Below are 16,375 nucleotides of genomic sequence, written 5' to 3'. Positions count from 1 at the left end.
ACAGGGTCAGCTTCCTGTTTTAACAGAAAACTGTGTCTGGTGAAATATGTATAACATAACTTTTGAAGCATAAGCAAATAAAACAATAAAAACTCCCTGACAGGCATCTTTTATTTAGCATGGTTATACCATTGTGAATGTAGCTATATAAACATGCTCAAGAGTCTATCATATGTTTGACATGCAACTAAAAATTCGAAAATATGTTTTTAAATCATTAACTTTGCAAATTTAGAGGAATTGTTTTCGGACAACATGTGTGTCACATTTTAAACAGGGTTTGAATGATCAGCACTGACATACAGACATTTATGTGCTGGGTATAACAGACATGCTTAGCAAGCAGCTGTGTTGCAGTTGACTGGGATGAGCTGTTTGACATCCGTAGCATGTTTCCTGTAGAAAGGCGTTTAGCGCCAACATCACCAGGTGGTTGGTTGCAAGCTTGATGTCGATAATAGTTTCCTCACACAGACCTGATCCTGTAGGATCCTGCACAACTGTGGGGGGGAGGGGGTGGGGGGAGGTGGTGGGGTCTGGATTGGCAACCATGGTGGTGGGGAGTCTGGCGAGTCTGAGAGGTCCCATGCTTGCATGTCTCCCTCTGAAAAATGAGAACAATAAAAAAAAGTACAGCTATATTACTACTGGCTTTCTATCCGGCTTAAAGTTTTTCCACACAGCTGTATGCTTTAATTCTAGAGTGGGTAACTAGATGACTCTGTAAGCTCTTACTGTGAGTAAAATCTCTGCCACACTGATCACATGTACGCTTTAACTGGTGTGTTTTTAAGTTTGAAGTCTGCGTAAAAGACTGACTTTCCCAAGCTTTGAGCGCTGACTTCTCGGTCCACGTTGGTCCTCCAGTGACAGAGATACAAACAGGCAGTCGTGAAATGCAGTCGTGGAACAAACTGAACCTTCGAACGTCCTCAATTAACACTAGTTGTAAACCCCAGGCTGGTGATGTGAAGTTCATGAACAAGTTTGCTCTACAAGCCGATTCTTTGTAGCGAACGAGACAAACTGGCTTCTGCCACAAGGAGATAAATAATCTCCCCTACCCCACCCACTTCAACACCTTCAGCCCCCACCACCTCCACCATGTAAACAGACTCTTTAACATACAGAATCCAACAAAGCAGCTGAACCAGACTCAGTGTCTCCATCATAAACCATACAGTGGATCACAACATGAAGCAGTTTAAGACGACTGTTGCTGTGAACTTTCACTATAGAAAGAAAACTGAACAGAACATCTGAATTCCCTCGATGGGCCTTTCAACAGTTTTAACCAGCTTTCCTTCCTGGCTTTGACTGCAGCTGTGTTTGACACAGGAAGACATTATTACATTCTTCATGATTATACTTTATTCTTTTTGGGGGAGGAGCAGCTTTAAACCTTCACGTGATTCAAGTCAATCCAACAAATCAATCTGAACGATCACAGGTGAGAAAAACTTCTGTAGACAAAATAAAATAAAACCCAACATTCAATCCACAACATGATTAAAAACATGATTCTCCCAAATTACCAAGAGCTGCACATTAACCACCACAATATATTGTCTTGATGCATTCTCAATCATCCAGGAAAATAAATCTCCATAAGTTGATTGTGTTCATCTGGACGTAGCGTTTTGTGGGAGAACGTCGTCACTCATCCAGGTGACTTCTTCAGTCTCAGCTGACTGCAGGTTTCAATCTTATAAACAGGACATTTGCATAATGACTGAAACCAGCCCACTGAAGGAACGATGGGCTGGGAGGTCAGTTCCTTAATCTTAATTATGGTCAAAGGAGCTTGCAAAGAAAAGCGTCTGGACTTCTTTAACTGAAGAAGTCCAGACGCTTTTCTTTGCAAGCTCCTTTGACTACGATGACCTGGATGACTGAGAACCTTCGCAGACAATCATAATTATGCAAATTCTCATGACCATTGATCAACAACCACTGACCAAAACCCACTTTGGGTTTGGGTTTTGGTCTTGGCTCCCCGAGAAGCCTGCAGTTAATCCAAAATGCTGCAGTACTGACAGGGCTTAGTTGTTGTTCCTAGAGTATTTAAAAGTAGAATGGGAGGCAGAGCCTTGAGTTTTCAGGTCCCTCTTCTGTGGAACCAGTTTCCAGTGGGATTGGTGAGGCAGATACTCTCTACTCTACACTATCTCTACTTTGAAGATTAGGCTTCAAACTTTCCCTTTTACTAAAACATATAGTTAGGGCTGGACCAGGTGACCCTGAATTCTCCCTTATTTATGCTGCAATAGGTGTAGGCTGCTGGGGGATTCCCATGATGTGTTGAGTATTTCTTCCTCAGTCAGCTTTCTCACTCACTATGTGTTAACAGACCTCTCTGCATTCAATCATACTTGTTATTAATCTCCGTCTGTCTTCCACAGCATATCTTTATCCTGTTTTCCTTCTTTCACCCCAACCGTCTGTGGGGTGAAAGAAGAACCTGAACCTGGTTCTGTCGGAGATTTCTGATTTCTTCCTGTTAAAAGCGAGATTTTCCTTCCCATTGTCACCAAAGGGATTGTTGGGTTTTGTATGTATTATTGCAGGGCAGGGGGTCCACTACCTCCATGATCCAATCTGGAGCCCCTAACCCTAAGGGTACATCTTTCACCATCTTACAATGCTGGGATTGCAGCCATTCCCCAACTCTCTGTGAAGGGTACTCGTTGAATTTGATCAATGGTCATGATTTGCATATTAATGATGAAGAAACTGACCTTACAGCCCATTGTTCATTCAGTGGGCTGTTTTCAGTGTGCAAATGTACTGTTTACTGAGAAGTCACTTGGAACACTGAAAACGCCAAAACGAATCAATTATTTTGGTACAAACAATTGACCACAAAAAAGACTCAATATTCAGGAAAACTCGGAAGTGCTTTAAACTGTGCAATAAATATTTATGACAAACTCAAAACAATGTAACTTAAAACATACTGCAAAACAGTGCTGGCTCTCATTTCAGTGGGAGAAATTTTCATGGACATGTGCAGCTAGAATTTTACTTTGGAGGAAATGGGGTCAATGAAATTTTTAAGCATGTGCCCAAATGTCCGATGGATGGATGGACCTTTATTAATCCCTCGGCTCAGCAACACTCCAGAGAAGTCCAGTCAAACAATGATTTATTGATTACACGTACGCGGGAGAGGTCTGCAGCGTCACTCACTTACAGAGGTCTTAACTAGGAAGCACACATCACACTACTTTTGTATATTAAAGTCCAGCGTCACAATACGTAAGCAGACATAATATGCGTCAGTTACAGTTAGAAACAGTTAGACACATTTCCTTTTTTAACTCTCTTGACTTGTATAACACTTCCTCACCGTCTCACACTATAGATGTGTCACAAAACGTCGGCTGCATCCTACGGAGGCCGCATTTGAAGGCCGATTACGTCACAGCCAGGCGACGAAGGCTGTCCCAATTCGTCGACTCCTTCAAATGCGGCCGACAAATGCGTCCTTCATTTCCCCGAATTTGAAGGATGTGTCGGGTGTGTCCTTCGTGGCCCACCATATCCCAGAATTCATAGCGCGGGACAGCCAAATTTCAGCTGCCAACAATGGCGGCCGCTGCTAAGTTTTAAAATTAGTCTTATTACTCTTATTACTCAACTTTTAACATATTTTCAGGCGAGATTGTAGCTGTGTAAAATACAAATATCTGCTCAGTTTATCAAGACATCGCATATTTGCAAAAATGTGCCAACGTTTTTGGAGACGTCTGTTACCCACCAGCTCGATAGCAAGCCGGGGGTTCAATGGTCACTTCAGCCGGCGAGAGCAGCGGACTCCTGGCTTCATCGTTTTCAGACCCCCGCTTTTTCGCTACTCAAGTTAAACATGATATATAAGTCACTTGGACAACTTAAAAATGTAATTGTTTGCCTTTTTTCGTTGTTTTATTTGTTCCAGAGTAAATCGGTTTGGCTGAGATCAAAGTTATTAGATTATTAGAGTAAATAAAACTTTATTAATCCATCGGGTGGGTTCCTCCGGGATTTTCACACAGCTGAATAAACGTTAAACAGAAAACTGATTAAACAGAAGTGTGAGACGGTCGAGAATTTATGCCAGTGTCCTGTTATATTTTAGATAGCAAGGAGCAGACGGCCGAGTTTATTAAACTCCACCAAATTTGCGGTGACGCAAATTTGAAGGCTAGACTATCCCATTTCGCAACCTCGCACTTCCGGCCTTCTCGGTCTTTGAAGGACCCGGCCCACGTAGACCGCGAAGGCCGGGGTCCTCCGAAGGATGCAGCCGACGTTTTGGGACACAGCTTCTGTGTTTCCTGCTTTTTTTTCTCCTGTGACATCCTGTGCTAATCTCACTGAGCAGGCGTACAGGCACTTTGCAGGCCAAATGTCTCTCACCTTTGCCCTAGAAACAAGTCTAATATTTATCTGTGTCTGTAAGTGTGTTTGCATTGACCCTCAAAAGACTGAATGCCAACTCTCATGAGCACATTTGCAATGTGTGTATGAAAATAAGTGTAACTACTTATTTAATAAAAGGTCACAAAATACCACTAATAAAAGGCCGGTTAGAATAATGTATTTCCCACAACTCACTGCCTCTGTTTGTATCTCTGTCACTGCAGGACCAACGTGGATCGAGAAGTCAGCGCTCTCAGGAGCCCGACAAATTCGTTGAAGAAAGAAGTGGAAGAAAAAAATACAACTGTGACAAGTTTGGGAAAGATTTTACTGTGAAAGCTTCCCTAAAAATGCATCAGGTCATCCACACTGGAGAGAGACCGTTCAGCTGTGACGAGTGTGGAAAGTCTTTTACCCAATCTGGACACTTAAAAAGACACCAACTGATCCACACTGGAGAGAGACCGTTCAGCTGTGGAGACTGTGGAAAGTCTTTTACCCACTCTGGAAGCTTAAAAACACACCAACTGATCCACACTGGAGAGAGACCGTTCAGCTGTGGAGACTGTGGAAAGTCTTTTACCCACTCTGGAAACTTAAAAAAACACCAACTGATCCACACTGGAGAGAGACCATTCAGCTGTGATGAGTGTGGAAAGTCCTTTACCCAGTCTGGAAGCTTAAAAACACACCAACTGATCCACGGTGGAGTTAAAGCGTACAGCTGTGAAGAGTGTGGGAAGGATTTTCTTAAGAAGGATTCACTACAAATCCATCAGGTCATCCACACTGGAGAGAGACCGTTCAGCTGTGACTTGTGTGGAAAGTCTTTTTCCTGGAAGAAAGCCCTAAAAAGTCACCATCTCATTCACAGTGGACTTAAAGCGTACAGCTGTGATCAGTGTGGCAGAGCTTTTACTCGCAGTAGCAGCTTACGGAGTCATCTAGTTACCCACTCTGGAATTAAGGCATACAGCTGTGACTTTTGTGGAAAAAATTTCAGCCATGTAGGGTACAGAAATATTCACCTACGCATTCACACCAGACATGATGTGTACAGCTGTGAGCAGTGTGGCAAACAGTTTGCTACAAACAGAAAGTTACGATGTCACATGTTTACCCACTCTGAGGAGAGACCTTATAAATGTGACCTGTGTGAGAAGACTTTTAAATCTCCACATTCTCTGAAAGCACACCAACAGATCCACAGTGGAGAGAGATTGTTCAGCTGTGATGAGTGTGGAAAGTCTTTCACCTTATCTGGAAGCTTAAAAAAACACCAACTGATCCACACTGGAGAGAGACCATTCAGCTGTGATGAGTGTGGAAAGTCTTTTACCCACTCTGGAAACTTAAAAACACACCAACTGATCCACACTGGAGAGAGACCGTTCAGCTGTGACGACTGTGGAAAGTCTTTTACCAAATCTGAAAGCTTAAAAACACACCAACTGATCCACACTGGAGAGAGACCATTCAGCTGTGATGAGTGTGGAAAGTCTTTTACCCAATCTGGACACTTAAAAACACACCAACTGATCCACACTGGAGAGAGACCGTTCAGCTGTGATGAGTGTGGAAAGTCTTTTACCCAGTCTGGAAGCTTAAAAACACACCAACTCATCCACACTGGAGAGAGACCGTTCAGCTGTGATGAGTGTGGAAAGTCTTTTACCAAGTCTGGAAGCTTAAAAACACACCAACTGATCCACAGTGGAGAGAAACCATTCAGCTGTGACGAGTGTGGAAAGTCTTTTACCCACCCTGGAAACTTAAAAACACACCAACTGATCCACAGTGGAGTTAAAGCGTACAGCTGTGATCAGTGTTGCAGAGCTTTTACTCACAGTAGCAGCTTACAGAGTCATCTAGTTACCCACTCTGGAATTAAGGCATACAGCTGTGACATTTGTGGAAAAACTTTCAGCCGGATAGGGAGGCGAAATACACACCTACGCATTCACACCAGACATGATGTGTACAGTTGTGATCAGTGTGGCAAACACTTTGCTACAAACAGAGAGTTACGATGTCACATGTTTACCCACTCTGAGGAGAGCCCTTATAAATGTGACCTGTGTGAGAAGACTTTTAAATCTCCACATTCTCTGAGACGACACCAACAGATCCACACCAGAAAGACTCTACAAGTGCAGTTACTGTGAGGTATGTATTTTTATGTTTATCTTGTCAGCCCGACTGTTTGAAACAACTCTGCTCATCAAATTGTGTTAGCATGTTAGCAATTCTACTGCATGGAAAGGCAGCTCTGAATGATTATTCAGACTCTGATCACAGGTTTTTAGGGATAGTGTTTGAGAATTGTATTACTGTTATTGTAGCATTAAACTAGTATTGATTTAATGTTTTTACTCTTATCGTTTTTATAGCACATTAAATTGAGCTGAGTGTGATAATGTAAGCAGTAAAATGTAATTGGACTTTGGCAGAGATGCTCTTTATTTCAGGCGACGTTCAGGATAAAAATGTTGACGGACTGACTTACACTGTCTTTGTGTCTTTGTTTAGAAGCAGAGCAACACAGATGGATCAAGTTCTCAACCCTGTCATCGCTGTGGGAAAGACTTTTGTTGTGACCTTTGTGGAAAAACATGAAGTCATTGAAGGACTCTGAAAATACATCAACGTAGACACACTGGAGACGAAATGAACTACTGTAAACAATGCAGGAGAGGCTTCACCACTTCAAAACACTTCAAACAATATGAACTCATTCACAGTGGGGTTAAAAAGCATGTCTGCGATCAGTGTGGGTCATCCTTCATCAGTGCACGTCAGCTTGAAAAGCATAAACGAGTCCACACATGAGAGAAACCATACAAGTGCAGACACTGTGACAAAACCTTTTCGCAATCATGTGATCATACTAAGCATGAACGCAGACGCATGAAAGAGAACTTCATCTGTGAAAGAGTTTGAGTAATCTCAGTTCATACTCCACTCACAAACGATTCCATGTTACAAATAAACTGTTACGTCTTGATTCCCGCTTTTAAGTTAATCTTGTAAACAGTACATTTGCATAACGAATGAAACCGGCCCAATGAGTGAACAATGGGCTGTGAGGTCAGTTTCTTCATCATTAATATGCAAATTCTTATGACCATTGATCAACAACCACTGGTCAATGGCCATGAGTACCATTCACAGAGTAAAAATTTGCATAATGATTATGAAGGAACTGTTTTACTGTTACCAATGTTCAAAAACATTTACTAAATTATCTCCTCTGTGCAAACATCAGCGTGATGCAGGACTGAAATCATTACCATCTCTGGATCACAGTGAATCTGCATACTGGGTCAGTGACCTCCTGACCCAGTATGAACCTTCCAGATCCCTCAGGTCATCTGGATCCGGTCTTTTATCAGTTCCCAGAGTCAGAACCAGACACGGAGAAGCTGCATTCAGCTTTTATGCTCCTTATATCTGGAACAAACTCCCAGAAAGCCTCAGATCAGCTGAAACACTCAGTTTATTTAAATCCAGGTTGAAGACTCACCTGTTCTCAGCTGCATTTGAATAAAGCACCAAATCCACACTTTTAAGCTTAAATTTCAAAACTTACACTAACTACTGATCTTATCTATTTCTGATTTTATCTGTTTTGATTTTATATACTGTTTTGTTTGTTTTGTTTGTTTGTTAAGTGGGTTTAGAGCTCTGGGTAGCTCCCCAACTGGGTCTAGACTGGGTCTAGAGAGTATTTTAAATTCAGGGAATTTAAAATAGAAAGTAGCTCGTCCACAGAAGGACTGGTAGCTCCCCTTACGATAAGGGTTCAGATCGCGCGAACAGGTGTGAAATGTGTGTGTTTACTTAGTTTGTTTGTTTGCTTGTTTTAATCAATTTTAAATCATGCTTTTTATTTGTTTTTGTTTCTAATGTCTCTGTAAAGCACTTTGAATCACCTTGTTGTTGAATTGTGCTATACAAATAAATTTGCCTTGCCTTGCCTTGCCTTGCAGAGACAGAAAGATCCTCTTCTGGTTTCAGGGTCAGACTTAAATCTTTGAGATCAGGCTCCACAGAGTTCAGGTGGAGTCTTCTGTAAAGATCTGATTAGGCACCTATGAAAATGTGCCTCTCGTTACATTTTAAGCTTTCTAAACTGTTCTACTGTAGTGTTTGTGTTGAGTGGTTAGCTTTGTTCCAGCAGTTTGATTAAGAAATCTGTTTCCTGTTATATTTTTATTGAATGCATTGATCCATGTGTTCTGCAGTTTTTTTTCAGCTTGTTTGTGTAATGAAATCCTGCAACAGTTAAACCAAAATTTTACATGTTAAATAAAGAAATGGTTTACTGACAAAGAGTTTGAGCCGTGATGTCATTTCCTGTATATCAGAGCAACACCTGAAGTGACCAGTGTTTAAAGTCAGAGTCAAATTTTGTGTCAGCATGACCTTGTCAAAACTGCTTGGCGATGCTTCACTATGTTATCTGCTAATTGTTGGGGCGTAGAAGGACGAAACTCCCAGGGTGACCAGTGCCAGGAGCTTCCTGATGCAGAGAGTTGAGTGTGGGGGATATAAAAGAGAAGCTCCTGCATTTCAGTGGAGACTGTTTGTAAGATGGGAAGCTGGCTAAAATGAAAGCCATTTTTATTTTCAGCCATTTTCCATCATGAAGGTGTCGTGGAATTTTTCATAAAGTCTGCAAGACTTCCCCTTTCACATCCAAGGCCAGAGCTATTGCTACACTCATATGGAAAACGATTCCATTTACATTTGGGTCTGCGGTCCCCCCTGCACTTTGCTTTAGCTATGGAGCCACTACCCATTGCAATTAGTAACTGTGAAACCCATCATAACTTTATATGTACATCATGTGGTACTGACATTGTCAGATGCCAGCCGTTCATTGCCTGCCCTGCTTCACCCCATCGACAAATTTGGGCATCACTAACCCCTCATATGGAAGCGAATAAGAGATGTGAGATGAACAAAATACAAGAAAAACTCATCCAAATGACTTCATTCTCAGTTAATGGCATGTGAAGAACAAACACATACAGTGGTTCCTTTCCTTCTTACTAGGATGGATGCAGAATTATATTATACAGCTGACACCACCTCAGCATTAAATACTGTTATTTTGTATTTTTTCACAGCCCAGTTAAAGGCTTTGGCTGAATTTACACTTCACACATTTTAATATCAAACTTAGTGTTTGTGTACACCTTGGTCATTATAACCTGACACTGATCAGTGCTGCTCTGACGATCACACTCACATCCATGTAATCGTTTAACTCGGTGATCTGGATTTACTGCACAATGCTGAATGTGTCCTTACAGTACAGGGAATAACTCTCTCTGTGTTCCTGTAGAGAAACTCTGGGTTTGTGTGCTGACGAGCATCACTCACAGTACGACACAAAGACTCACTCATACCTTTCCACACATGTGACAAATTCAAAAAGCTGCTGAAACCTTTAGAACATCATAAACTACACATTGCTGTACTCTTTTAGGATGGAAAAGCTTTCAGATTTATTTAGTCTTAAAAGGTAAACGTTGTTTTGCATTTAGGAGAATGTTTAAATAAGTCATACACACAGGAATTACAAAGTCTGAGGCACACCATTAACCTCAAATTTCACTAAACCTAACACTGAAACAATCTTCTGTATGTTGATGTGTGATTGTTATTGCAGTGTCAACTCCTCACGCTGAGTGTTCAGAGGCGAGTCCTCTCATTGTTCCTCAGTAACACAGTTTTCATCAAACAGAGCAGAAATGAACAGACATGAGCGTCTCTTTTCTCGGCTCTGTGTGCACAGCGAGGGACTTCTCTCTGCTGAATTTGTGACAAAGTGTTAGTGTGTTTAGTTTTTCAGTTGGGTTTTATTTCAATCATAACAACAGTCTCCTTCAAGTACTTTACATGGTAAGGTAGACCCTACAACAGGGATCCCCAATCCCCTGACTCTGGTCCAAATCTGGACCCCAAGAGGGTTTTGTCTGGGCAGCCGAACATTTTTTCATTTAGTATGTAGTTGGAGATTTTATTCCTTCCTGTAGTCTTGTTTTCTAATTCAAACGTGCTTTTACCATTAAAGACCCCCCCTTTTTTTTAAACCCATGTGTATATTTATAGCATCCTCCTTATGCATTTCATGCATGTGTTATTTTCAGACATATGGGGGTTATGTGACCCCCCTCCTCCTCATCAGTAATGATCTAGTCCGGTATTTACTTGGGCGTGAGCCAATTAACCAATACCTACCTATTATATGTCAGCTGACCTATCTATGAAGTTTTGACTGGTTAATTTGAAATTTTTTTCTGTTTCCTGTCTTGTATTTAAGCAATTTTTACAATGTTTTACTATGACCCTGATGAAGGCCACAAGCCGAAACGCGTTGGTCAATTATTCAAGTTGTTCATCTTCCCTCAAGTGTTGCTGGAGTTCCTGCTTTGTGAATTCGTTCATCCTCTCCATGCACCTTGGAAACAGGTGAAGTTGTGCCAGAAAATTTTTGCGGAGATTTTATTCCTGCCATCTGTGGGCAACTCTTGAACAGGCGTGACGCAGCCTGTAAAATAAATAAATAAAAATAAACATTTAAAAAAGTGATAAGCAGATTGAAATATACATGAATGCAGGTGATGATCAGTGCATGGGACAGATGCAGTGAACACAGCGTAGGGTCATGTGTTAGTGGTGGGAACAGTCATACGGTTATTGTTCATGTGTCCAACAGCAGAGGGGAAGAAACTGTTCTTATGGCAAGAGGTTCTGGTGCGAATGGACCGGAGCCTCCTGCCTGAGGGGAGCAGGTCAAACAGACTGTGTCCAGGGTGAGAAAGGTCAGCTGAGATCCGAGCTGCATGCCCCAGTGCCTGGAGGTGTACAGGTCCTGCAGAGATGGGAGTCTGCAGCCAATCACCTTCTCAGCAGAGCGCACAAAACACTGCAGTCTCTGTTTGTAAGAGGTGGCGACTCCAGCGTACCACACGGTGATGGAGGAGGTGAGGATGGACTCGATGATTGCAGTGTAGAATTGCATCATCGTCCGTGTTGGCAGGTTGAATTTCTTCAGCTGCCTCAGGAAGTACATCCTCTGCTGGGCTTTCTTAATGACAGAGGTGATGGTGGGCTCCCACTTCAGATCCTGGGTGATTGTGGTATCCAGGAAGTGGAATGAGTGGTGATGAGGGTGTCAGTCAGGATGATGTGGGGGCTGTGTGCTTCCTGAAGTCCACAATAATTTCCACTGTCATTGTTTAGCACCAGGTTGTTGCGGCTGCACCAGGACACCAGACGTTCAACCTCCATCCTGTAGGCAGACTCATCCCTGTCCGAGATGAGTCGATAACAGTGGTGTCATCTGCAAATTTCACTAGCTTGACAGACTGCTGGTTGGAGGTGCAGCAGTTGGTGTACAGCAGGGGTGGGCAACTCCAGGCCTCGAGGGCTGGTGTCCTGCAGATTGGAGATTTGTCCTTGATCCAACACAGCTGATTCAAATGGCTAAATTACTTCCTCAATGTATTTTGTAGTTCTCCAGAGGCCTGGAGCTGTGTCAAGGACCAAAAAGCTCTCCAGAGAGTGATCCGTACAGCAGAACGCTGCTGCAGGATTGCTCTCCCCCAGCTTCAGGACACCTACACCAGGAGATGCCGGACTAGAGCAGCGCAGATACTGAAGGACCCGTCCCATCCTGGCAACAAACTGTTCCAACTTCTGCAATCTGGTAGAAGGTTCCGCATCTTCCGGGCAAGGACAGGGAGACTCAAGAGGAGCTTCTATCCCCAAGCCATCCGTGCCCTAAACACACACACCCGCCCGCTCACATCATCTATAATTGACTGAGACAGGACTCTCTTCCAGACACTCTAAACCAAGGCACAATGTACATTTCAATTCCTTTAACTTTAAATATGTTTATATTGTCTATCCTGTAAAATAGTCAGATGTCTATTCATATTAATGTACAGAATTCACCTGCTTGCTGCTACTACTGCACATTCACCCAGTGTATATACTATATGTATGTATATATATATATATATATATATATATAATGTTCTTCCTCTACACCCCCCCCCCCCCCCCCCCCAATTTTTGCACATGTCAAGTAGCGTGTCAGGCTACATTTCACTGTATGTTATACTTGTATAACTATGCATGTGACAAATAAAGCACCTTGAACCTTGAACCTTGAATCATTTGATTCAGGTGTGTTGACCCAGGGTGAGATGTAAAACCTGCAGGACACCGGCCCTCGAGGCCTGGAGTTGCCCACCCTGGAGTACAGGGAGAAGTGCAAAGGACAATTAGTGGATGACTATGGTGGAGGACTCATTCTCACAGGAAGTAAAGTTTATTTATTAAGTGCTTTTCATAGACAGGTAGTCACAAAGCGCTGTACACAAAGATTAAATTAAACAGTCCGATAAATAGCAAATTATATACACAATATAGAGGTTAAATGTAAATTAAAAATGTAAAAAGCATTGGTCAACAGAAAGCTTGTTTAAACAGTAAAGTTTTTAACTGCTTTTCAAAGGATTCCACAGAGTCAACCAAACGTAGTTGTGGAGGTAGACTGTTCCACAGCGTTGGTGCCACAGACTGAAAGGCTCCGCCCCCTTTCATCTTCAGTCGTGTTCGGGGAGCAACCAACAAACTCTGAGCCTGTGCGCGGAGACAACGAGCAGCAGTGTATTTTGTGAGAAGCTTGGATAAATAATCTGGTGCCTGGCCATGTACTGCTCTGTACGTTAAAACAATAATTTTAAAGGGAATTCTAAAATCTATTGGGAGCCAATGTAAAGAACATAAAATAGGAGTGATGTGAGCTCGCTTGCAAGAGCGAGTTAGTAGTCTGGCTGCTGCATTTTGTACAGAGATGATTTATCCAAGCTGGTAAACAGGGAATTACAATAGTCTAAACTAGAGATGGCACGATACCACTTTTTTTTATGTCCGATACCGATACCGATATCATAAATTTGGATATCTGCCGATACCGATATGAATCCGATATTGTGTTTTTTAATCAACAAAACTGCTTTTTTAAATATCTTGCTGCATTTTGTATAAGTTCATACTCAAGTTTAAAACAACAGCTACACTAAACCTATTCTGTTATATCTGTATGCAAAAAAAAATATTTCATAGTTCAGCAATACTGATCAATCTAATAAACTTAAACCTACACCATCCTCCCTATTCTGGTATTTTAAAGAGTACTTAGCGTAAATATTAAGCAACCCAACTAATAGGGTTCCAACTCCCAGCAACAACAAAAATAAATAAATAAAAAATAGGGAACCACCCCTCACGCTCCACCTCATGATGCTTAATCAACGTAATCAACCTTAATTTGATGCAGTGTGAAAAAAATGCACAGAAATCAATTATTTTTCAAGAAATATTAAATAGATTCAACATCTTTCTTCAACAAAATTGCAGACTGCACAGATGGTACCTTCCCAAAGGAAAATGTACTACAGCTTACTAGGGTATATTAGACTTAACAGTTACTATATACAGTAATGGACTTCTATACATTTTACATCAAATTAAAACTTTGGGTGTCAGATTCAGATAATTATTTATTAAAAGCTCGACATTTTAAATGAGAATAAGAAAGAAAAGTATGTCTTTGTGCCCCCTTTTCCCTGTTCATGCCCCATCGGCCCCCCTGGCTAAACTTTGCTAGATCCGCCCCTGCACAGTTACAGCCGTCAGCTGCGTAGAAAAAGATCCTGGTGTAGAAAGTTATATTAAATAAATTCTAACAACAGCTTATCAAGCTTAAACGTGCTGCTGTTGTTCAGCCGCTGGTTTCCTCTTTCTGGTGCAAAGTGGGCCAAAAACAAAGAAGAGAGACGGACTCACGACAGAAAAGCCGATCAGCTGATCATTAAGCAGTTTCATGATTGAAGTAGCAGCAAGAAGAGGCAGTCGCTTGTTAAGCTTAACGCAGGAATGCTTTACAAACATTCAAAGATGGACTTACACACTTGCTTTACTTCTCTCGGGGATAACTTTGTCGGAGATGAAATGCCGGGTTGCTAGCGAAGCTCCAAATGCTATCCAGACCACCACAGGTCCCGCATGCCACAGCTGCTCTATCACGTGATGCATACTGCTCCGACGTGCTAACGTTCTGAGGTGAGTTACGGCGTGTTGCAAGTTTTGTGAGGTGCTTTCGTGATATTTAATGGATCGGATTACATTTTTTATTTTTCTCCGATATCCGATCCAGTAATTTAGGTCAGTATCGGACCGATACCGATACATAATATCGGATAGGTCCATCTCTAGTCTAAACGCAATGACACAAATGAATGGACAATTTTTTCCAGTTCAGCTAAGGAGACCATATGTCACAGTTTAGAAATATTCCTTAAATGAAAGAAACAGGAACGAGACAGAGACTTTACGTGTGAGTCAAGGCCCAAAGAGGAGTCAAATATTACTCCAAGATTTCAAATATTTGGCTCAGCAGAAAAACAGAAAGGGGCAAGAACCTGACTGATTTTAGAATATAGATCAGGAGATGCTATGATCATGGTCTCTGTCTTGTTCATGTTTAAAACAATGTAATTGTTAGAAAGCCAATCAGAAACCTGGGTTGAGCACTGGACTAGGATGGACAGCGTATCCAGCTGATTAGGCTTAAAGGACATATACAGCTGAATGTCATCAGCATAGAAATGATAAGACAGGTCACTAAAAGACTGAATAATGCAGCTAAAGGAAGCATGTAAAAGAAAATACTAATGGACCCAAAACTGAACCCTGTGGAACCCCGCAGGTTAGGGCAGCAGTGTTAGAGGAGAACCTATCAGTCCTAACAGAAAAGGTCCTTTCTGACAAATTGAAAATGATTGAAAATGTGACGTCATTCCGGGGTAAAACCGCAAAGGATTGTGGGTACGAGTGGCAAGCGGTACTAGCGCATGCAGGCTTTCACATGAAAACAGTCACACAGCAATAAAAAGAAACACAAAAAATGTCAAGAAGCTGTTTTATTATTAAGTGCAATAGCCGGTCACATGACAGCCACAGGAAGCCGACGGGTAAAGAGATCGGTTTTTATCGGATTACGTCCCAGAACACTCCAGCTCACATGTTAGTCTGCTCCAAGCATTCCCACAAAGGTCAGTCTTCTGTTGTAGTTATTACGTAATTTATCATAACATAATTGTTGATGTCTCACATTCTTCACCCAGCATTTCAGTGGCTCCCCTCTGAGCGACGCCTCCGCTGCATTTCCTGCAGGACTGAGAGGAGGAGAGCCACCTTCGTCCCCAAATCCACTCTGCTTTTTAACTCATTTCCCACACCATAAACATAAACTACTCTACAATCTTTTATACTGCCGACACTTTATTTTTATTTATTTTTTGCATTGTTGATTTGTTTTTCACCGAAGCAGCTAATAAAGCATGATGGAATACAATTTTGCCTCTTTCTTGTAAGATTCTATAATAGAATGAAACAATAATGCCAGTTATAAATAAAGACAATAAATTGAATGAATTACGAAACACTTATTTTATTTCTATTAGATCTGAAAATGTTGTGTAACACTACAACCTGAAACGACAAATAGATTGTGTTTATGCCCCTCCCTAGGGCCAGCTCCCCCGCTGACCCCAGTAGGCACCCCCGTCCTCCTGCACCCACCAAGGCAAGGGAGCCCAGGCCGGGGCCTACGGCAGCAGCACCGCCCAGCCCCTCAGGACCCGGGGCAGCCCACCCGACCCCACCGCAGAGGAAACTGTACCCACCCCGACATTCAATCATCTCCCAGACTACACAAGATAATAGACACCCGGGTTAAGTTTATTCTCCACCTCTCCTATGTCTCTCCCCCACCTGCAGAGTGGACTCCTGCAAGGATGGAAGAACCTCCCTGCCAGTTGAAGAGCCCTTTAGTTAGGCCGATGCACCAGAGGCCCCCTGTGCCAGGGCTGAGCCCCGTGCA

At 42.2% G+C, this 16,375-nt stretch overlaps 2 protein-coding genes across 10 annotated transcripts in view; one reads left to right on the top strand and one right to left on the bottom strand.

Moving 5' to 3' along the window:
- Positions 1–8,736, top strand: part of LOC308385722 (uncharacterized protein) — a 93,336-nt gene extending 84,600 nt beyond the window's left edge. The window contains exons 3-4 of the mRNA XM_080864842.1: positions 4,629–6,570; positions 6,934–8,736. Coding sequence (XP_080720968.1) covers positions 4,629–6,569 — 1,941 coding nt within the window. The 3' untranslated portion in view covers position 6,570; positions 6,934–8,736. The remainder of the gene's footprint in view (positions 1–4,628; positions 6,571–6,933) is intronic.
- The window catches only part of LOC308385725 (syncytin-2-like), a 102,963-nt gene that overhangs the window by 11,749 nt on the left and 74,839 nt on the right, over positions 1–16,375 (bottom strand). For 5 of the 9 annotated variants that reach the window (XM_080864851.1, XM_080864850.1, XM_080864847.1 and 2 more), the window contains exon 3: positions 477–604. The exons of 1 other annotated variant lie outside the window; for it this stretch is intronic. The gene's annotated coding sequence lies outside the window, so the exon portion shown is untranslated. 3 more of the 9 variants (XM_080864853.1, XM_080864849.1, XM_080864856.1) reach the window with 2 other exon arrangements.

This window comes from Rhamphochromis sp. 'chilingali' (genome assembly GCF_963969265.1).
Source record: "Rhamphochromis sp. 'chilingali' genome assembly, chromosome: 18".
NCBI classification, from domain to species: Eukaryota; Metazoa; Chordata; class Actinopteri; order Cichliformes; family Cichlidae; genus Rhamphochromis; species Rhamphochromis sp. 'chilingali'.
This window is presented reverse-complemented; position numbering and strand designations above follow the sequence as displayed.